The following is a 17,293-nucleotide window of genomic DNA, read 5'->3' as shown; positions in this document are numbered from 1 at the left end:
GTATAATGACTATGAATCTGAAAGAAATGTGGTAGAACACTTCTCTAGGAAGCGTGAGTTTGTGAGGAGAAAGAAGGAAAATGAAAAACATTACCTTGTTTCTTTAGTATTTGCATTTGCTAGATACTCAGTGTCTGCATCAGAAACAGTTTGACTACTTGGCCTTCTGTAGATAATATAGGATGGCCTATTATAGATCATAACATATTAACAGATCTTTTACAGCCCCTGTCTTGCAATGACTAAGACATAACATATTCATTGGCTTCAGCCGGGTTATTTCTCAAATAAAGGACTACAGCTGTGAGGACATTATTACAGAAAAACAATCTATATGCAAAATTAAAATGTCATTAAATATGTAACGTTCAGTAATCTTAAAGGACAGTAAGAACTCAAATAACCTAATTAATTCTACTGTGTATCAGAGAAAGACTGAACATTTCCAAGCACTTAAAGACTAATAGGTTTTAAATAGTAACTCAAATCTGTAGTTAACATCTAGAAAGAAAATTGGGAAAGGGAAAGGGAAAGGGAAAGGGAAAGGGAAAGGGAAAGGGAAAGGGAAAGGGAAAGGGAAAGGGAAAGGGAAAGGGAAAGGGAAAGGGAAAGGGAAAGGGAAAGGGAAAGGGAAAGGGAAAGGGGGCTTTTCTTCAATTACGTTTTAGCATTTCTGTAAATAATTCAAAAAATCAAAAAGGACTTGAAAGCAAACACTCATCAAGGAATCAGGAATTAGGATCTCCAATTACCCATTTACAATAATATGTGATAAATTTAATTTCAAAGAGTCATAATTCTGAAAACAGTAAATTCTTTTACACATTTTTAATCTAGTAAGCTCCCACCTCTATTAAAATTTAACATTAATGCATATTAAACTGAGAATCCAAAACCTAACGTAATTATCATGCCATAACAAAGTGGACATAAATTTTTTTGGAAGACTGCTTTTGGAAATAACATAACAGAGCTACTTCCTATTGCAAAAGCCATCCCTTGGCTAGGTTTACTGCCTGTATATTGCTGGATGCTAACAGACCTAGTTCTTTGCACAGTACTAGAGACAAAATTTTCTATCTTGACCATTTAAACTTTGGCACACAAATACAGGACTAAGCTTCAATGGTTGTTTCAAACTGAACAGAAACAAAGATGTTTAACGCAGTGAAGCACTAGCAACATACTGAGATGGGTAACTGGACACAGATGAGAAAGATGCTGCAAAGGAAATCACCACAAATGTGAGAAGGAATCCTTGCAGTAAATCAAACACTAAGAGTCAAAACTCCAAAAATAATTGCTACAGAGAAGTACTAAATTCTTAGACCATGATACAATCATACGACATAAAGCTCTGAGTACAACTCTGATGCCTTGTTTGACATAATAGATATGAATCCCAGGAAGAAAACTTGTTGGTAAAGGTTTACTCACACACAGTGATTAAATTCTTCACTGTTCAATCTATTTTCACTATGAGATTGATCCCATGCTCTAGCATCCTAAAATACAGAGCTTAAAAAAACTTTGAGTAAATTTTTCTTCTCGGTACAAAATTTGATTTGTTTAAACTACAATTACTTGAAATGTGCTAGTTATCACAGTATCACAGTATGTTTGGGATTGGAAGGGACCTCAAAAGATCATCTAGTCCAATCCCCCTGTTGACACCATTGTGTAAATTATTTCTAGTCATTAGCTTATTCTTAAAAGTAATCAATATTTCACAACTACATATTTAAGTTTGACACACACACAATATGTATACTTTTGCTCCCCAAGCAGATACAGCAAATCTTAGAATTACATTTTCAGCACTTTTCAACCCCCAACTTTTTTTTCCTAAAAATTATTTAATATGTGCTTCAGTTTCATTAAACACACAGTACAAAGATTTATCTTACAAAAATATTAAATGTACAGTTCTTAGCATTTAGTTTTTAATCAACATATTATTTCAGGTGATACTAACATGTATTATCTATGCTACTGTGATGGCTGTGTGCACATCCAGGTTATTTTACCATACACGTTCATCTAACCTTTGACACTAATGACACTAAAAAATGGATTTCAACAAGGTCAAAAAATAATCTTAAACCTGAAGCCTGTTAACAGTCCAGACTTCATTACAGAAAGTGACTCATTTCTTGCAAGCGCTGGCGGAGTCACTTGAATATTCGAAGCTGAATTTATGGTTCCAGTTCTAAAGGGACAAGAGGAGAATAGAGAAATCATATGCACAATGTTACATCAGGATTCTTTCTAGAGTGCACTGCAAGAACACACAACTTTCACTTTTTTTTTTACTGGGTGTAACCAAAGAATATAGTCTGTATTCTCAGAAAGTGCTTTTAAAGTTGGGGGGTTGGTGGAATGAAAGTATGTGAATTAATGATTCTATAAATATACACAAATTAAATCAGTTCTTGTTGTTTACTGCTACCTTATTTCTCTAGATGTCTTCAAGTCTCTGTTCTGACAAAATCTACACCCATTCAACTCAAGAATTGCAAGAATTGCATGTGTAGAAGCACAGTACCCATCAAAGCCTGTGATATATAGAGACACTGTAACATGCTAAATAAACTTCTCTTTACAAGGCTGAAGTATCCCCTTTATTTCATTTTCCATCGTATTTAAGAGTAATATGTGTCTTACAGGCAGCTGTGGAGCCTGTGAGGCTTAATGCTATGGGTTTCACTTCACTGTGAATAGAGTTCTCCAGCAAGATCAATAGAAATTCACACACGTTTGTCTAAAGTAAATAATGCTACTGAGAACAGATCTATGGAGTGTAAAAGCATCACATAAAGCTCATACTTTTCCTGCACTTTGACACAACCGTAATTAACTACAGTACTCTCAGGTACCATTTATACTTTCCTTTTAAATACACTGTAATTAATTTCAGTGTCTTCAAGCAATTCCTGCTTAAATATACAGTAGCGAAATATGTTGAACTCTTTGAACACCCATCCATATAAAATGAAAAAAACAGAATTAGTGTACTAATAATTTCTCATGGTATCTTGCAATGAGGCTTGGTTTGTGCCTTGAGGAAGATGTTTCTTCTCATGAGGTCTGGGGTTTTTTTTATCCTTTTGGTTGGAATAATGCAGACAGCTTTTTGTTAATGTCTATCAGTCCTTTAAAAAATCATTCCATACATTATAAACACATTTAAACTGCTTTAGGAATTATGTCTACAAAATAAAGGTTCTGATTATGTGACAGAAACATATTTATTTTTAAAGATATTAATGGGGAAAAAATGTATATTATAATCTCATTACTCTGTTAAAATAAAACATGCTAAAAGTTCACAAGAAGGAGAAATCTCTATAAGAGTTTTGATAAAGAAATTTAAAATGGAAAGTACATCTAAACTGTTCAGAGCATATTCTGAACAAGGCTTTACAGGAGAAAACAGAATTTTACAAAGAAATCTTCATTACTTCTTGTAGATTCATCTGGCACTGTTATTCAGCTATGAGGAACAAAAAAAAATTGCAGACTTGGAAAAAAGACTGGAAAATTGGTGCACATGAGATGTGTACAGATGTGCCTTTAGAACTGCAGGAAGTACTGGGTCCCTTAAGAGCAGAAACTGCACCATTGGTTTGAGGCTACTTTAAAATAGAAGAAGGCTAAAATAACAGAACAGCTGATATTGAAAACCAAAGCCTAATAAAATTAACTGCAAACAAATAAGCCTTTATATTTGAACAGTAGAGCACAGATTAGTATGTTGTTCAACAGTCTAATCTCCTTTATCTTTTTTTTTTTTATTTGTTCTGTCAGCATCAGAGAATCTCTCAAGATTTATCAATGGCACTTAAAAGCACTGCAGCATACCAACCACCACACAAATCAAATGGCATCAGAGATTAAAGATTCTATGTTTTGATCATAACACAACAGTCAGTGCTGCTTAGTTGGATTTTCTCCATTGGATATTTTAGTCTTATGGCTTCTGACTGATGCAGGGCTGAGATTAATTCATGGTGCTTCTGTGGCTCATCTGAACCTGCCACATCTCATTAACATTCTGTCATATCTCTCTAAATTCTGTGAGGTTGAAGGCAAAAGGAAACATGAGGAATGAGATTCCTTCTCAAGTAACCAAGCTTGAGGTGAAAAAGCCACAAAAATTTCTAATCATGGTGAGTATTAGTTTTAATTAGCAATTTTCTGAATTACAGTTTAGTATAAAATTGTATGTTACTGTAGAAGACTCTTCAGTAACTACATTTTTACTCAGCATCAAATATCTAGCATCTATCATCTTGTTTCTTGCCTTATTGTCACCTTGGATATTTACTAGTGTGCACAGCATGTATTTGTTTACCTATGATGCTTTGTTAATACTTTAATGAAGTACTAACACAAATTAGCCCATATTTCACAACCACTTAGGGAACTAGCGTATGTGGAGCTGTACCTTGTTAAAAAAAAAAAAAAAAAATCAGAGGAAAACCACTTTTCTGAAACTTCATTATCTGCATCTTTATTCTCTAAAAAAATCCAAATTTAACAAAAAAAAAAAGAGGATTACAAAATAACCTTTATAACAGAAAATGCGGTTTGAATAACTGCTGGGCTAAGTGTAAGCATCTTCCTGTAACTTCTGCATAGCAAGTAACTCTAGAGAAGTTATTGTCTCCATATGAGAATATATGGACTTCTGTGACACATGTAGGATAATCCAAGTGAAGTATTGACATTAAGCTAGTGAGAACAAAAGGCAACTTCAGAAAAGCTCTCCTAGAATGGTCCTAGAAGTAGCTGCCTGTGCTGAGAGTATGGAGAGGACTGGGAGCTCCAGCTGTCTTCTTGACAGCACAAGGCAGCTACTGCAGTGATGGGAGAAGGGGTGGCCTTGGCTTCTCTCATCCTCCCATTTTCAACTCTGTAGTTTGCCTTTGGCTTTCAACTTTGCGCCCTTCCATGTAGGCACTAGGAGGCTGCTGCAGCAATGAGTTTCTCCTTGCTCTTCAGGATTGGTCTCATGCCATTTCATCTCACAAATCCTTACACAGTTCAGTCCTGATGAAAACTGTGTAGTTGCTATGGAAAAAGAGTAATAGGGGGAAACACGCTGTACTGAGGAGAATCATCATCTGTGAAATACCCTGTTGCTTCTCTCCCTATCTGCCCACTGGAGACAGTTCTCCCTCTATCTCCTTTGGTATTTTTTTACAAAGAGAAAATCTTACCTTCAGAGTCAATGTATCCAGCTATGGATGCTCTAAGTAAAGCTTTACGCATATGGGGTTGTCTTAACATTCCTTGCACAACATTCTCCAGGTCACTGCTGATCAGGTCTCTGACTGCTTCGCACAAACTACACCTTAACTGGATTTAACTATTTTGGAGACTACCTAGTATACACCAGGTACTAAAGAATGCATTTAAATATATATTTCAATGCTCTTTTTATTATCCCATCACTGTCAGGCCCAATGGCATGAAACAAGGGTGATTTGTTAATGCAATAATAGAAATGTTTTTGGGTTTTGGTTCTATCAGCTAAGTGAAATGCAGTATGGATAAAGAAGTGCTTTCAAATAGTTAAATTCAGCTTTCTCCTTTTCAATGTTTCATGAGATGTGTCCTGTGGATTAAAATTTTTTGCATTTATTTTGAAATTCTTAGACCCTCAACTTTAAAACTTTTCTTGACTGCTGCAAAAACTACTGATTTTAAGTATAATACTTGAAGTCTTTAATTTTTCCTAATTTTCACTGTGCTAAATTCTGATGATTTTCTGAAAAGCAGATACAAACTCAAGACAGATGTGTTAAACACATGAGTATCAAGAGAGCTGTTTACACAGCAGTAATCAGCACGTGAGCTTTGAATTTTAGTTCCACATCCTTTTTTGTTTTGATTCATTAGTTTTGATGACAGATTTGGGTATGAATTATCATATCAATTATGTATCTACAAAGTTTTCAAACAACAGCTGTACCCAAATATCTCTAATAATGTCAAAGAATTTGCTACATCACTAACCACTTTCTCTGAAATTGAAATAAATTTACAGAGTTATCCTTTTGCTGGTATCTATTCTATATATTTGTTTAAGCCTACACAAATTGATGCTTTCACTATTATAGCATTTAGAAACCAACTGCAATATAGAATTCCCATTTGTTAAGTGTAGAAACGTGCCATAAAAGGCCCATGTTCATATATGCATAACGGTCTTTTCAGTGCAAAATGCCAAAGTCACCTAGTTCTTTGCAAAACCTGTGCCAGCCTTTCTCCAGCCAAGGACTGTCAGGCTGCCATAGCAGACTCCCATAACAACTTCTATTCCTCCAGCCTTAGGCTTATCTATGCACATACCAGCTGTTCCATCCTCCATTTCTGAAGTCATTGCTTTCACTAAATTAATGTAATTACAGCTCAAAAGACTCACATCTCCACCTTACAATTCATCAACCTATATGTGGCTAGCCCAAACACATTCTGTGGAAGCAGATGATTTGAATCTCCAACTATTCACAGGTATTTCTGCTGAAAGGTCTCATTGTAAACTGCACTGTCACCAGCTCTTGCATCAGGATGAATCTAATCATGTTTATAAATAGTCCTGTGTGTTTTATTTTAATAAGCAAACACACAAGATTACAGTATTACAGCTTCTCTCATCTAACTCCATGGAAATTTGGGGAATTTGGGTGAGAAAATAGAACAAAACATTACAGGGTTTTAATTCAACAAAAGCTCTACTCTGCATCTCCTGCTGTAGCTTGGAAGCATTACACTCCCTTTCTTTTCTATAGGCCCAAAAAAAAAAAAACCACCAAAAAACGGGAATGGGGAAACAGTACAACCAAATTACAAAATTACATCTCATGTGGAACACCACAACAGCAATACATTTCAGTGTTGCCTGAAAACTGCAATCTCTGTGGGTCATTTGCTTTCTCTTTTCATCAGTCTTTTTCACTATACTGTTAGTTGCATTAAACCCTGAAAATATTTTGAAAAACAGTAATGAAATTTCACGTATCACTGTGCACATGCAAATTTACAGTGGAAATGCTGTGAGAGGGTTTATTAAGTACACATACAGTGCTGGTATTGGCTAATATGAAACAATTAAATAGCAGTCAATGAAAGATTTTACAGCCAATTTATCATAAATAGTTGCTCTTTTTTATGGAATACACCCCATTTATACATCATGTAGAGACCTGGAAACAATGAAGTAGCACTGTGGTTTTTGTTGTATCATTTACTTTTTTTTTTATCTTGAGGGTTGTTCGTTTGATGTTGTTTTTCAGTTGTTTGTTTGAGTTTGGGTTTGTTTGGTAAAAAATATACAGTGATTTTAATGAAATACACAGTGAAACTAATGTATGGTAGATGATTTTTTAATAGTGATAGAAATAATCTCAGGCTCAGTAGATGTAATATAAATCTCATTTGAAACTAGCAGTAAGGTAGCAAACATTCTGTTAGAGTGTTTTTAATTTAAAGTCCATTTTTGCACTCTGTGGACTACAGTCACAGAAAGCAAACATGCCTGTCACTAGAACTAGGCAAGTATTTTTCTGTTCAGAAGAATGATGTTGTGCAGAAATTTCCTCATTAGATGAACTGAAGTTATGTGACATTGAAAATTAATTGTATTTAATACAAACCAAAATACATAACCAAATACATTTGGGTAAATCCAAATCTCCATGGAAAAAAAGCTAAGTTTTTGCTCTTTGAGACAAATCAAAGGAATGTCTTTGGGAGGAGCTGATAATCATCATAAACAATCTACCTAGAATCCAAAATTAATTTAGAAATTTTCACTGAGAGAATAAAAATATTTTTCATTTTATTATAAAGTGATATCATTTATCAGAAAATGGTAAAATATTAAATAAACTGAATTTAACTCTATCTAGAGTGATTTTGAACTGCATTAGTTTATTATTATATTATTATTGTTGACATTAAATGTCAGCAGAATTCACAAGACTTCATGGGAAGAAATATCTGCTAAAGTAACTTGTACTGCCCACCCTTGGGCAAGCCTGCCTGGACAACAATAGCTAGTACGGTAGAAAAGGATGAATAGGACCATCTAAGAAGGTATTTACCCAAGATGATGACCACTATCAATTAAATTAAACAGTACCAATGAACTGCAAAGACACCTTTCAAACAAAGGAGAAGTCAGGTTGAAAAGTAGTATAAAAGTAGGGTGAAAATGTACAATAGTGAGGAGAGATTATGGAGTGGAAATAGCAGCAACCAAAACATGTTTTTGACACGCCAGTGGTCATCTTGCTTGTGCCACAACCACTGCATAGACCAGATGGAGCATCATGTCCACTGGATGCTGCAAATAGCCTGCATCCATCTGGTGGGCTGGCAGTTTGGGGTGCTACAAGGAGGGTTGATTTCTCATGGTATATGTGGAACAGATTATAGGCAGCAGCATGTACACACATAAAGCTGGGTCAGCCATGTCTCCAAAATTTCTTTCCCATACCAGCGAATATGCTTGTACCCCACATGTCTTCTGGGAAAGGGCATTCACATGTTTGTCTGGATGGGAAGGTACTGAAACTTTTGGAAATTACTTATAGAAGGGTTTTTAGAAATTTGTACCTTTTTTCAACATTTTGTAATTTGATTCATGTATTGTACCAATGCTATGGATCCTGCCTGTCTACTTCACTGATTGTCAGTTAATTACATGCCACTAATAAATCAGTAAACTACTTCAATATTGTGAACTGAGAAGTTTTCCCTCCTGACAATGCATATATGGCTAAACTAGTGCAGTCCAGCAAAAAATTCAAGTACCTGAAAAATTGTACTCACGTAGTATGATCAATTAATGGGCAGTGTTTTTCTTCCTCGGGGTGGAGATTTGCCCCTCTTCCAAGTTCCCACTTGAATATGTTTGTGGTATGGATGGACATCTGTCTCAAGGTCGGTTGATACCATCCACAGTGGTTTGTATCTTCAAAGTCACAGACTTCCATAACTTTAGAGATGGACAGTGAATACTTCGTGTTTATATAAAAATTGGAAATCAATAATTGATGTTATGATAAAGTAAACATCATGGAAACAAAAAGGAGTCTATTTATAGTATTCATGAATACTGACATAGTGCTAACATGCATAGTTTTTCCTCTATAGATAAAATATCGATTATATTTTCTATGTTCTTTTCTATTAAGCAGATTATAATTTTGGGAATATACCAATTCTTTTGCACCTCAGTATTTACCTTAATATGTGTTCTGACCAGCTTTCAGGCCATTCTAATGATCTGTTGAGTGATATACACTGAAATGCATATAAAATAAATCAGCTACAATTGTGACAGCTGCATTGTGGTTCTTTCTTCAGTCCTGTAGACTGATATTAGCAAGCCATTGCACATTGTGTTCAAAGTCTACAACCAAAACTCTAAAAGACCACATCAATATTTCAAGCAGTCCCCACAATACCTGAAAGTCACATAATAATGTAGCTATTTGGTATTGGTGTCAAATACTGAATTGTTATCTTACTCAATAAACATACAGCTGCCTGTGCCTCAGTTTTTGATTTCTGAGGAACTGGATAAGAAAAATGAGCTCACTACCACCCCTCTATCACAATGCATCCTCCAGTAAGAATATGTAGGGGGAAGAAAGCCACTTATTTTCCATTTCTGTTAGGAATATTCTTTCTCCAGTACACCTTCCTGAATATTTTGCAGAAACTTTGTCTAGGTCATCCAAGGTGAGTCTTGTCACTCTCCAGAACTTTGAAATGGATGAGTATACTGAAGTTTAACTGACTTCTCTGAGAATTGTGCAGGGAAATGAGAATTTATTTTAACACATGAAACTCAGATGTTAGCATAGCTGAGGTAACTTCTATATCAAGAAATCACAATGCTTTAGGGGAATGTGGCTGATGCTTCCTTCCTTGGAGGCTAAAAATGTTGTACTAAGGAGAGAGTAAATTATGATTTATAGTTTTTTATATGTCCAATAAAATGCCAGTCACAGACAACGTGATGTCACAAATAACCCATATAGAGATTTGTGGTGCTTTCCAAGAACGATAAGTGGTGTAGTATTAAGTGTTTATTTCCATTTTTTAAAATGTTTATAAACATATTTCAAGTGCCTCTGAGAAAGATAACACCTTCCTGAGAACATATTTCTACCCTCAGTCTGGACATGCTTAACTCCCATTCTGGCATTGTCATTCAAGTGATAAATTGACATCATTACTGTAGTGATGGGAGGCTTCAGACAGAGCAAATATATAAAGGTGTATCATCCACAGTATTTATCTCACTCAGAAAGAAAGGATGGTTTGTAAGACAGTGTAAATTTCTGAGAGAAAAAAAAAAAAAATAACCAACAACAACATTCTGTCCAAAAGGCAGACACTGTTTTTCAGTGTAGAATTTCAATGCTTGGTGTTTTTTCACACTATAGGAAATTACCCAATGACAGTTGTCTATCAGATTCATTTCTGACAGTTATTCCCACATAAGGAATAGACAGAGGGAGTCTAATGTTACTATTCCTCATTGAGCCCTCAGCCCTGAGAGAGATGATTGAGCTCCCTACACGAAGTGTAATGAATGCAGAGTTTTGATCTTCAGTGAGAATAATTTAGCTTGTAAAGGCTGTTGAGGTCAGTCTCTAGATATCTGTCTGCCTCATTAGTCAGCTTCCATACAGCAGTATTTTCAAATATTGTGCTTTAAGGCAAAACAAAATCATTGACAGTTTCTTCTGAAGTGCTACAGTGTGAACTGCTGTAACTCAGAAGCAATCAACAAATGTCTTAGACCTCTATGGACAAAATGTGGTGACCCTGTCCATTGTCCAAGTTCCAGTGTTCTCATCTGACTATCGGAGCTTTAGGAATTTACAGGCTAAAACTCACTTCTGTGTGGAGCAGGCTGAATTTCCCAATCACTGCTGCTGCTGAAAATACTTTGTATAAAAAAAGAAAAACATATTCCTTGAAGTAGGTAAAAAGTGGGCCCAAGTCTCCCCAATGTGCAGCCAAACAAAAGACTGTAAAGTTATTCTCTCTTCCGGTCTTGACTGGCAAACATTTGAAAAATTTAAATATGTCATAGGTCATTTAATTTGGAAAATTCTGCTCAGTTAAAAAATTGTCATGTATAGCTACCAGTCATTGAGGCACTGAGGATTCCTTACCCCTGGTTCCCCATTTCATTAGCAAGTTGAATTCAAATGTCAAGTCTGAATCATCCCATTAAGAGGCAGAGGGTGCATAATGTCTCAGAGTCCCACACTAAGAGCAAAATATTATTAAGTTATTATTTTTCTGGGGAAAATCACATTAAAGTAGCATCTAGGTGTTAATACCAAATCGCAAAGGTAAATACAAAGAAGCTAAAGCAATGTGTTCAACAGTTGTGAACTAACAAGGTAGCAAAGTAAAAAATTTAGTACACTTACCACAAGCTGATTCATCAGACTGATCAGAGCAGTCAGGTCTAAAATCACACTTCTGGGTCATCTGGATGCAATGGCCAGAGGTTCTACAGACAAATTCCTTCTCTGTGCAGTTGTTCACAGGGAGGGTGGCAGGAACTGAAGTTCCTGAAGTAGTTGTAGAGATTGTTGGCAAGTTTCCTTTGGAAAACAAACCAACAAAATGCTGAGTGATGAGACCAAGGCATTCTAGTTTTGCAATGATTCCTGCCTTTGCTTCTCCTACCCCTCATCAAGGGAGTAGCTTTACTGGACATGGGTGTCCATGTTGAATGACTTAAATGCTGCACAGCAGGAACTGAACTGAACATTTCTGCAGTGGAAAGCACTAGGTTGGTCATGCTGGCCAACCACCGTTCATATAATCCTTGACACTTGCAGGAATTTATATACCCCTTCACTTGTCTTTTGAAGTTGGATTAAGTCAATGAGTCATTTCAAAAAACTGAAGCCACAGAGACTGACAGAACAATCACAGAAATTTCCCTGTGAACCAAGGCTAACAGATTATTTTGATGATAATGGCTTTTTTTTTCAAGACATCAATTACTGCAGGTGACTGTGGAAATTACCATGTAACCTTCTTACCTTGTAATTTCATCACTGAAAAAAACGTTTTTTTTTCTCATTAGAAAAATTATTCTGTGGTCATAATCTTGTTCTACCACTTCTTCTATGTTTCATTCAAACTCATTACTCCTTCTTTCAAATCAATTGTCTTTGCCTTTCCTCCTATTCTTTACTATGCACCTTTCTTCAGGCTTACTCTCATTTCTTGAAAACTTTTGCTATTAATGTCCATAAAATGAATTTTCGTTATATAACTCTTTCTTTAAATTTAACTGTTAATGAAATTATTAGCTGTAGTGCAGAATGCACCTGAGAAATACACTGGAGTTAATTAAGAAGTACATGTTTATATAAAATGTGTCTGGGACAGCAAGGTATTTTTTTTCCCTGCTGGGGCCTGGAGCACTAAGACTGACAATAAATTCCCCATGAGCAGGAACCATTTCTATTTCATAAGGCAGAAATCACATCTATGATATTAAGTGCATTATACTCTAATCAAATGAATGACATTCCCTTAATATCCTAAAACACAAACAAAAGACCCAGTGGAAGGAATCTTTTGAAGGAATAATTGCATGATATAATAAATATATCTACAACTCAAAATAATAGCAAGGACCTTGTTGGTCAGAAATTTGAAAACATAAGTCTCTGCTCCCAATCTGCGGGAATAGGAGGAGATATTTTGAAATACCATAAACTTTGTAACACCTGAAAAGAAAGGAGAATCAGCTCCTTGCTGTTTTGAAATGATTCATTTTCTATAATTTATGAAATACCGTTTTTTCCAGAGCAAGCATCACTGAATAGCCTTTGGTTAGGACATTCAGAAGATGCATCAAAGCAGTATGGTCAAGTTTTGACATCTTTAATATTTCATATGTAGGACTTTACCACCAAGCTGTTAAGCCCATGTCGCTTCAGTCAGTATCTGGTCATTTGAGGTGGAATCAGAGCAACAGGGCAGTTAGTGCTTAATTCTAGGGTGCAGGGTCATGGGAACTCCACTTTTTTTTTCTGTGATCCATCTTGGGTTAAATATGGTGGAATATGCTGTAGCTATTAACTGTTTTGCAGACTATTTGTACAGTCTCTGACTCTTTTTTGGTTGTTTTGCTTTTTTTATGACATGGAGGAAGTAAAATAGAGACAGAAGGACCCCAGACTGTCCCAAAAAATTGCTCTCAATACTAAAAACATTTTAAAAATGTACAGAACAGCCTATTCAGCTCTGTCTACCATAGTGTTTGAGTATTTTTTTAAATCTGTTTTTTGCTTTTCCAGTAAAATATTTACAGATGACAGCAAAGAGTCAGCTCACAGCTAGGAGGTGATCACTTTGAATATGTTCTTACCATTGTATAGAGTACAACCTAGAAAAGACAAGTCATCAAGTCCGATATCTCCAGTGAAACCATCTCCTATGGTACCTTTCACCAAAATCTAGGGAAACAAGGATTATGAAAAGATTTTTCAGTGTACAGTAGTATTCCACTTCTCATTAAATATTTCATATCAGTTGATAGAGGAATAACTTACAACATTTCACACTTAAAATGAGATTAAAATTGTTCTAGGGGATATATTTTATTTAGTGATACATTATGAAATAAACTAATTATGATCAGTTTTCACTGCTGGTCACATTAATCGCAGTGAACTATAACAGACTGGTTGGCTTCACAATTGTGTAAAACCACTGAAACATCGTTGTGATATAAAATGATGGCAAGACATTATCATAAGTGTCATATAATGATTAGCTCCTTTGATACTTATTGTATGATTGTATAATTATGATTAATTATAATAACTTTCATGTGAATAAATTATATACTCTTATAAAAATCCCATGGTGATGAAAACAATTAAGCAGGTTAGAGATGTGCTATGGAGCCTTATGAAGAAAAATATTCTAATATTTCTTTACAGTTGCCAATGCTGTATATGCTTACAGTCTGGTTACTGTCCCAAGGAATGGGAGAGGTTAGTCTTCATGAAATACTCTCTGGATTACTTTTGTTCTGACAGTTGCTGAATTGTAACAATCCAAGCAGGTGATTAGGGAATGATTTAGTAAGCCCCTTAATTTGACTAATTTATAAATCCTATTAATAAAAAAATAAGGGCTCATCAAACCATACATTTAAACAAAATATGTGGAGTTTTGCTGCTCTACTGGACTTCAAATGTTAAAGCTATTTATTTGCCCTCTTCTTTCAAGCTTCCAGATTATTCTGGAATGCCTCATAAAATTTCAAATACATTTTTCACTATTTCTTCCTCAGTTCAATAGACAATTCCTACAAAGGAAGTAAGTATAAAGAGCATCAAAATTACTGCCATACTGCTTCACAGTACTATTAGTTCAAAGATTTTTGTTGTACTTTACTTACTTGCAATTTTATTTGCAAAGTAAACTTATTTTCAACAGGTAATGGAGCACTGCTCCAAACTCAAAGATTAAAAACGCTTCTGTGTAGATAAGTGTCTCAATTATTTTTATCAATTGTCATTGATATTTTGGAAACATCTTCACATCAAATGTCATTTCAAAAAATATATGCTTCCATTTTACATTTTAGCTTTCCTGCCGCATGATGGCTTCCAGCTCCTCTTGTTTGTTGCCCATACTGTGTGCCTTAGTGTACATGCACTTCAAGTAGGCTGCTGATTTCACTCTTAATTAAGGCTTTCCATGGCGCTTAGTGCCATGATCTGGTAAATGGACTGGAGTTGGACCAAAGGTTGGACTTGATAATCTCAGAGATCTTTTCCAACCCAGTCGATTCTGTGATTTTTATATTTTAGCATTTCTTTTTTCCTATAGTAAATGAAGTCCTGTAAAAGATTTCCAGTTTCAGAAAGGAGCACTTGTCAGTAACTTGAGGGAAATAAAAGAGTTCATCTGCACGCTAAGAACTGTTGCTCACCTGGTATGTATGCATGCAGAGATTTTTGAGTCACACTTCACTTTAAATTTATTAACGTGCAGAAAAAGAAAATTATTTAAAAGCTGCAAGGAATAACCTTAACACTGTAAGAGGGCAATGTCAGTCTTAATGTCTGAACAGTAACATGTTTCTGCTATTCTGAAGTTGCATGCAAACAGGAGATTTGTTACTGATGCTGACATCACCAGAATAAATAAAAATTATTACACTTCATTTTTGTCCATTAGACAAAATAAATGAGTATACTAAAAGAAGATGGATATATGTCCCTTACTATGTAGATGCTGAAGATGGATTATTTTAGCATAAAATGTATCTAATATGAATGAGAAGAGTAAATTACAACATTGCTTATTACTGCTCTCATCTCAGTATGAGATTCTTACTTTTCCCTCAGAATATGCAAAAGTATTCTTTACAACATTACATCTGTCGCTTGTTTCCAGTTTAGGTTTAAATGGGGGCAATGCTGCAGTATCAGTACTAATCTGCAGGAGTAATTCAATTCAGAATAACTCTTTATATTGTTATTATGATGATTATCATTGTATTACTTAAGATCTCCACAACAATTCTTTTTGTAAATTTCTTTATGTACTTGCATCAGGAGTCTGACACATCAGCATATAGCATGAATGCAGTAATTAGCACAGAAAATTTAACAAAGATGGAAGTAAATGTTCAGATAGACTTAAAACTGAAAATAGGGCCAATTTATGAGTTAGTGCTGCAGTGTAAAACTTAGTCTCTCTGCAGCTGTGGTTAAACATTGACCACTTAAATTAATTTGCCAGCTGAAATTCTGCAAACTTCATAAGCTGTTATTAAATAAACTCCAGGGAACTCATCTACCATGGAGCTCATTTCACATCTCATTTATTATTTGAATGAGGATAAATAGTTCCCAATTTCTCTAGTTTTCAGAATTCTAGAGATCCAGTCTGAATGAAAACTATAAATGTAGTAAAAGGTGTGCTACATAAAAAGGAAGGAAAAAAAACTCCATGAAAAGCAGAATGTATTAGAACGACATTCTGTATACAGAAAAGGATTGATTCCTTAAGATTTTGAACAAAAAAGGTTTTCAAAGGGTGAAGGAACATTACAAGAAGTATTAATAGAGCAATTATGAGTAATACTATTCTATACAAATGTTCAATTTTAACAGTAATGCTCATTTCTTTCACTAGCCAATTCCCACTGAACGTTAGTAAAATGAAATCTTAATTTTCATACAAGTGTAGTTTAAGCTAGAATTGAATTCCAAAAACTGTGAGGTATTAAAAATTCTGAAGATTTATGAATGTTTAGGAAAAAGTGATATTAGTTCTATTGTATTTACATAGTAAATACAGCTAAAAAGTATCCCAGGTTTGTCACAGGAAATGTCTACTCTATCACTTAATTATATTATTAGCAGTTAGAGTATGCTAATTTTTATTAGGTTTGCTATGATTATTTCTGGCAAGAAGCCATGTGAATTGATCAGAAGAAGAAAGAACAACCACACAAGTGGCATTAATACTATGAATAACTGACAGAACATTTTGTCATCAGAAACTTTCATCATAAGTTAGTGAAAGTAAATGCAGGATTGAAAGTCATACACATGTCATTGCATATCTCTGAAGTAAACTACTCCTATATTTTAATTCTATGTATAAGTAAAAGAAAACATCTCATAACTTTTCATCAAGAAAGGTAACCAATTTCTTATAAGATAATGAAACTTTGGTTATTAGATAAAGGACAAGCCACAGAAACACAACTTGTGTGAGATCCATATCAAAATTCCTTGCTTCAAAACTTATTTTTATCAAGATACCTTCATCCAGCAGTCATGTCACCATAAGTCTTCCCTGGGGGATGATTTTTTTCAAGAACACATGAACATATTCCTATAATGATATCTCCGGAAGTACACAAAAAAGGAAAACTATTATATTTACCAAGCAAATCTATTTTTTCAGAGAAATTGTGATTTTAAAATCATCTGAGAAATTCAGATTTAATTTTGACTTCTTGTGTTATTAGTTATGTCAAATAAATGAGTCCAAGCATGGTTATTTTTTCCTTCCTGGTTTTGTTTCTCTGCTTCCCCAGATGCCATTAAAGGAGTAGGCACTGTGGAACCCAAGACCGCTTCAAAAATCTCCCATCTAGGCATCCAGTAGCTGCATCTGACTATCTGGCACTGGACTGTTCCTCTGTACCTATCACACCATGGTTTCTCTTGGGGGAAAAACAAACAAACAAACAAAA

The 17,293-nt window shown here is 34.9% G+C and overlaps 1 protein-coding gene across 1 annotated transcript in view; it reads right to left on the bottom strand.

Annotated features, from left to right (window-relative positions):
- Nucleotides 1–17,293, bottom strand: part of MALRD1 (MAM and LDL receptor class A domain containing 1) — a gene marked incomplete at both ends in the record, with an annotated part of 247,721 nt that overhangs the window by 160,372 nt on the left and 70,056 nt on the right. Inside the window, 3 exons of the mRNA XM_080364215.1 lie at nucleotides 8,842–9,007; nucleotides 11,469–11,645; nucleotides 13,433–13,520. Of these exons, the coding sequence (XP_080220341.1) occupies nucleotides 8,842–9,007; nucleotides 11,469–11,645; nucleotides 13,433–13,520 (431 nt within the window). The remainder of the gene's footprint in view (nucleotides 1–8,841; nucleotides 9,008–11,468; nucleotides 11,646–13,432; nucleotides 13,521–17,293) is intronic.

This window comes from Nesoenas mayeri, assembly GCF_963082525.1.
Source record: "Nesoenas mayeri genome assembly, chromosome: 2".
In the NCBI taxonomy this organism is placed as follows: Eukaryota; Metazoa; Chordata; class Aves; order Columbiformes; family Columbidae; genus Nesoenas; species Nesoenas mayeri.
This window is presented reverse-complemented; position numbering and strand designations above follow the sequence as displayed.